This window comes from Grammomys surdaster, unplaced genomic scaffold, assembly GCF_004785775.1.
Source record: "Grammomys surdaster isolate TR1022 unplaced genomic scaffold, NIH_TR_1.0 125832, whole genome shotgun sequence".
NCBI classification, from domain to species: domain Eukaryota; kingdom Metazoa; phylum Chordata; class Mammalia; order Rodentia; family Muridae; genus Grammomys; species Grammomys surdaster.
In genome coordinates, this window is record NW_021620660.1 from 2,043,893 (window position 1) to 2,050,018 (window position 6,126).

General features: G+C 37.1%; 1 protein-coding gene across 2 annotated transcripts in view; it reads left to right on the top strand.

The window, feature by feature from the left end:
* Herc6 (HECT and RLD domain containing E3 ubiquitin protein ligase family member 6) overlaps nt 1–6,126 on the top strand; it is an 81,543-nt gene that overhangs the window by 62,291 nt on the left and 13,126 nt on the right. Inside the window, exons 17-20 of one of the 2 annotated variants that reach the window (XM_028789397.1) lie at nt 515–658; nt 2,272–2,438; nt 3,929–3,992; nt 4,333–4,403. In XM_028789397.1, coding sequence (XP_028645230.1) covers nt 515–658; nt 2,272–2,438; nt 3,929–3,992; nt 4,333–4,403 — 446 coding nt within the window. The remainder of the gene's footprint in view (nt 1–514; nt 659–2,271; nt 2,439–3,928; nt 3,993–4,332; nt 4,404–6,126) is intronic. The other variant, XM_028789398.1, reaches the window with a different exon arrangement.

Sequence of the window (6,126 nt, forward strand, 5' to 3'; positions counted from 1 at the left end):
GTGTGTGTGTGTGTGTGTGTGTGTGTGTGTGTGTGTGTGTGTGTGTGTGTGTGAATGAAAAGATACTTAGCCCAAGCTCACTCACTGGAAGGGATGCTTACTAGAAGTACCTTGAGTAGGGGCTGGAGAACACAAATGGCTGTTCGTTAGAACCAAGGTTGCTCAATCTGAAAGCTACTATGAAGACAGAGAAGGTAGAATAACGTGAGAATTTCATGGCTCATGGGTTTAAGGCATATCAAATTTCATATCAAGATATTGTTCCTCTTCCAGTGGTTAAGTGTGTCAGTCTAAAGGATCTACTCACTGTCTTATCAACCTGAGAATAAACAGTTTCCTGGCTTTCACTGTTTGGCAGCAAACTGAGGGAAGGCAGGATGTGAGAAGGAGAAGTGCTGGGTGGATCTTGCATTGTATTGAGCTCAAGAAGGCCAGAACAGGCTGAAGACTTTTCCATAAAGAGCAAACAGCTATATTTTAAATAAAATCCTTGAAATAAATTTTCTTTCTTTAGGTTGAATTTATTAAAGAAATTCGTCCTGAGGGTGGGGGAGTGAGTTCTGAGTTCTTCCACTGTATATTTGAAGAGATGACAGACCCTAAATATGAAATGTTCATGTATCCTGAAAATGGTTCCAACATGTGGTTTCCAGTCAATGTAAGTCCTGTCTTTCTCATAAAACACATTTCATGCTGCAATATGCAAGCCATAGTGTAAACTCAGGACTGTACAGCCTGGCTTCTCTATTTTGAGTAGTACCACATCAACCATGGAGCAGCAGCTGTGCTACGGCATGAGCAGGCAGTTTGTAGAAAACCATGTCCTGGCATGTGTCCTTAATTTTTACAGTTATAATGCAGAATGTTTCAAATTAGTAGAGAGAAACTGTTGGTAAACTAATAGAGACTAGTAATTCTGAAATGTTGGTTGATTCCTTTGACTATAATGTTTTTTTTATCTTTTTATAAGTTGTCTTATTCAGTGTGTTACTATATATTCTAAACTAGCCTTGAACTTCAATTCTACATCCACTTTCTAAATGCGTGGATTGTAGGAGTGCACCACACTCAGCAAAGCTCTCACTTTTAAGCACATCCATACAGTTCTGTTCAGTAGAAAACACACACACACACACACACACACACACACTTTTATTTTAATTTGTATATGGCTTGATAAAAACAGCAAAATCGAGTTGAACCAGAGTGCATATTACAAATTATGAGATGGAAAACTGACTGGGAGAAGCCTTTGCAGATTGTTTGTGCTGCCTTTAACTCATTTCAGAATTCCAGCAGAGGAGAAATAGGGTAGGGAGAATTGAGACACATCCTGTGAGTCACTGAACCTGCTAATGGCCAGAAAGGCACTGGGCAGGAATCCTGGAATGCCACACTAGGAAAGCTTCCTCCCTGGGCTGCGGTTTTAGCCTGGAAAGTTTTTGTTGTTTTGGTTTGGTTTCTCTAATGAGGACGACAAGATGTGGAGAAGAAAAGTGAGGGCGGCCGCATTGGTCTGTTTCTGTTTAGTGAACCACCCGAGTACTTTGTCAGAGCTCAGAGGTCATAGTCCAAGGGCCTGGTGCTGACATAAACCAGCTCTCAAGACGTCTCCCGGCACAAGGCATCTTGACAGGATCGTCTGCAGGCAAAGAGTCTACATTGTAAGACAGGATGCCAGAGTGGCCCCAGAGCGCCACTCCAGTGGTAAGCTCCACGTGGGGCTGCATTGCCGAATGGCGCCATCATTTCCGGAACACTCATCTGCCATTCGTTCTGCTAAATTGAAATCTTGCTGCAGAACAACCATCCTTCCTCAGTGTCACCTGTCTCCATGAACTGGACGGCCAGGACCTTAAAATTCCAAAGGAAAATTTGTAATTCCACCTGAGCATGTTTCTACATTTCAGAAATACTATCAGTAACCAAAAATTCATTTAATTAATGTTCTTTATTGTTAATTTATATTGGAAAAGTATGCAAGAAGCTGGGCATGGCAGCATATGGCTATAATCTCTCATTTAAGAGGTACAGGCAAGAGGAGTTCAAATAAACATAAAGAATAGGAAGAACATTATGGAAGAAGTTTAAATTGTATTATAATTTATAAAATGTCTGAATTTTTTTATTCTTTTGAAACCCAGTTTTTTTCTAACTTGTGGTATTAATTAGAAAAGGGAGCTAAAATTTGTTCTTTTTTGGTCTAATTGTGACTTTGTATAACTGATTATTTATAATAGCTTAGGAACTTTTTTCAAATGTATTTTCCAGCCCAAGTTTGAGAAGAGCAAGTATTTCCTATTTGGGATCTTATGTGGACTCTCCTTACATAATTTAAAGGTTATCAACCTTCCTTTCCCACTGGCCTTATATAAAAAACTTTTGAACCAAAAGCCATCTTTGGAAGACTTAAAAGAACTTAGTCTTTTCTTGGGAAAGTAAGTACATATATCTGCCTTATGAAAGCAGCATTAAGTCTCATCTTTTTAAGTATAAATAATATCACACACAACACAGGCAAGGCCTTCAATTTTAATATTATGTGTCCTGTAGATGGGCTTTCATTAGCAGTAAATAGAGTAAGCCGTCAGAAATGGAGAAAAATCAGATGTTCCTCTGATAAGAGAACTAATATAATAAAGAGTTTGAACCTGGGCTCTTTATCAAGGTAGAAAGAACTTAGGGGAGTTCTCAGGATTAATATGGGTCATCCTTTTTATCCTACAAATGTATATAATGCTCTAAGTGCATATACATACATAGAGATGGCTTACAAATGTATGCAATGTAAAAGTGCATTGATATGTAGCTTATAGACAGATGCAGTGCTATACTTATAAATAAATGTAATGTGATTTATAAGTAAATTAGTGCTATAAGTACGTATATGTGTAGACATGATTTATAATTACACTGTTATAAGTTCATATATACATACAATTTAAAATAAATATACTGTGATAGGTACATGTACACAGATATGGTTTATAAATAGATATAGTGATATAAGTATGTATATATATACAGAGATATGGTTTATAAATATAGTGTGATTAGATTGCATAGATAGATGTGATTCGTAAAAATATAGTACTATGACTATGTTTATACAGAGATTTAATTTATAAATAGATACAGTGTTATAAGTCCATGTCTATAGATGTGGTTTATTAATCTAGTGCTATAGTACATTTATATGGTTTATAAATTGATTTAGTACCATAAGTGCATGTCCATGTGGTTTATAAAGATATAGTGCCATGGGTGAATATGTATATGGTTTACCCAAAACTCAAAGCATGTTCAGGTTCACTAGGGACTAAGTGGATACACATAAAATGCCCTTTGTCTGACACAAATTTTTCTCAGAGTGTTGATAGCAAATTGAATGAAATGAGTCTTTTTTCTCATGGTCCATTAGTGGGGTAGGTTTTTGTTAAAGAAGAGTTTCTCAAGAGTGGCAGTTTTGACATTTTGGTCTTTTCTGATTTGAATGTTTTGACTGGGGATCCAACCCCAGGCCTCTTCACTCTTTAAACAAGGGCATCTACAGAACCATAACCACAGGCATGTGGTTGTTTTAATTCTCTTTGTGGCAGGTTGTTCAGGGAATGTGGTGTATTTAATAGTCGCTAGATGACAACCTTTAACTGTAACAACCAAAGACACTCCTGGACTTTACACTTTGCTTAGAATCTTGTCTGCATAATCATGTTCACAATGCTCAGCACTGCCGATGAGCTAGAGTAGACGAACAAATCAAATTCTAAATCAAGATCATTCTAGGAAGATAAGTGGCAAGGAGTAGGAGACAAAATTTATACTGAATTTTGTGCATGTCTGTATTACTTAATTTTCCCCATTGAATGATTATTACTTTGAAATTTTATAGTATCAAATATATCATTTTAAGTTAATTTTTCAATAGGAATTTGCCAGAAGTTCTAAATTGTGAGGCTGGTGATTTTGAAGAACTTAACATGTATTTTTCTGTGAGTAGCAAGAAATCTAGATTATAAGTTGGCTTTAATCAGCTTTTGTTGTTTGTTTGTATGTTTGTTTGTATGTATGTATGTTTGTTTGTTTGTTTGTATGTTTTAGTGTCATAAGGAGTTGCTGGAGATTGCACTTATGCCAATAAAGTATTATACAATTAAGATATATCTCCAGCCATTATCTATTACTTTAAAATAATTTTATTATAGAACCTTTAATATGAAATATCAATATGCTTAAAGATAATTAATTTCTGTAAAATTTTAGGGAAGATGTATGGATAATAGTGACAGATTCATGTTCATGTTTATCAGTTGATTATATTTTTGGTTACAGATATACTGGGATCAAAAAGATGTTGATTTAATTCCAAATGGGATCTCTGTGCCTGTGAACGAAACCAACAAGTACGTTTAGAGACCTAAAATATCTACTTTGAATAGGCATAAAATGTTTGCATCGATGCAGTTTGAAGTATTGAGCTTCTTGGATGTTTGTTTTAGATTTTTTATTTTTTAGAACCCTAAACATGTAGGAGAAGAGAAGAAATGATTCAAGAATAAATATTTCTGTCCTCTAAAGTATCTTTTTAGTCCCTATTCTATGCCACACTGTATTGGTGACAGAAGCATGAAAAAGGTGAAATACGTAACTTATATCCTAGTGGTCAGAATGCTGACACCCGCCATGTAATGTAATCAAATAAACCAGTTGGTACCAGTTTATGGAATATGACTGCAAAATTTTCATCACCATTCAAAGGTTAAAGTATTAGTAATTTGAAGTCAGCTATGGCAGAAACATATTAGAAATATTTGTATCATTGGCAAATGATGCAAATGAGGTTTTCCTTCCTGTCTTTCCTGTTTCCCCTCCCTCTGCCCTTTCTCTGTATTTCTCTTCCTTTCTGTCTCCTTACATCCCACCCTTCCTCTCCTTCCTTTTGGGAAACTGACTGATACACTGGCAGCACACGATTGGTTATAGGGAGGACAGGGAGAAGTGGTTCAAATAGGCTAGGTACCAAACACTGTTTAAAGGAGGAGGGTGGCAGATGGGGGTGGACATGTTTCTACATGGCTACTCCACTTAGTCCACTTTCCATTACTATAATGAAACATCAAATACTGGGTAACTTTATAAGGAAAAGAGTTTTATTTATGTCACAGTTTAGGAAATTGAAGGACCATATCTGTGGGTGGCCTTCTTGCTAGCCTCGTCTTGAGTGTGAGAGGGAAGCACCTGAGGGACATAGTGTGATGAATGTGTGTCTCTTTTCATCTTTCTCCCTCACCTGATAAGGCTACCAGAGTTCAGTCATGGGGCTCTGCTGTGATGATTTCATGTAACTATAATCTCTCTCCAAAGGTCCCACCATGAACACTATAGTTAGATCAAGTTTCTATCTTCTTAATACCCAACAATGGGAGAAATAAATCTCACCACATATATGCTTGGGTCAGAGTCACACGGTATCACTTACCACTGGGAAATCTATCATACTGTGGAAAGTGCATTCTTTAATGCAAGGCCAGCCTTGCAGAACTTATTTTCACAACGTGATCCACTAGAAGAGAGATGGGGAATGGAGGAGGGGGGAGGACAGAAGGGTCAGCCCTGAGAATTTCATTTTCATAGGAGAATCTGATGATTGCATAGAAATTGCCAGGAAAGAGGAAGCGTGCTATGCTAGAGAGAATGCTTACTATGTGGTTTCCTGTGAACCAGAGGTAGCCAGATAAGGATGTCAGAAAGGAATGTGTAGAGGCAAAGAAGCATGGCTCAAGTGGTTGGACTTATCCCCATAGTTTCCTGTGATGTGAAAGCATACGACATTCCATAGTGACCATACTCCATAAAGTTTGAATTTTTGACCATTCTTTAGCTATATAAGATACAACACGTTCTTCTGATGCTGGAGAGCAGCTAATGAGGGAAACTGGCTAAGCTACAATATTTGGTAGGTCAGATGTGTTACAGTGCATTTTCCATGCAGAACGAGCTCACTGGGACATGTCCCTGTTCAAAGTCAAATGTTCAGATTGGAGCACAATTGCTCCTTACAATAAGGAAAATGGGAATACCGTACAGTCTGAGTCCTTCTCTTTTTTTTTTTTCTTTTTTTTTTTT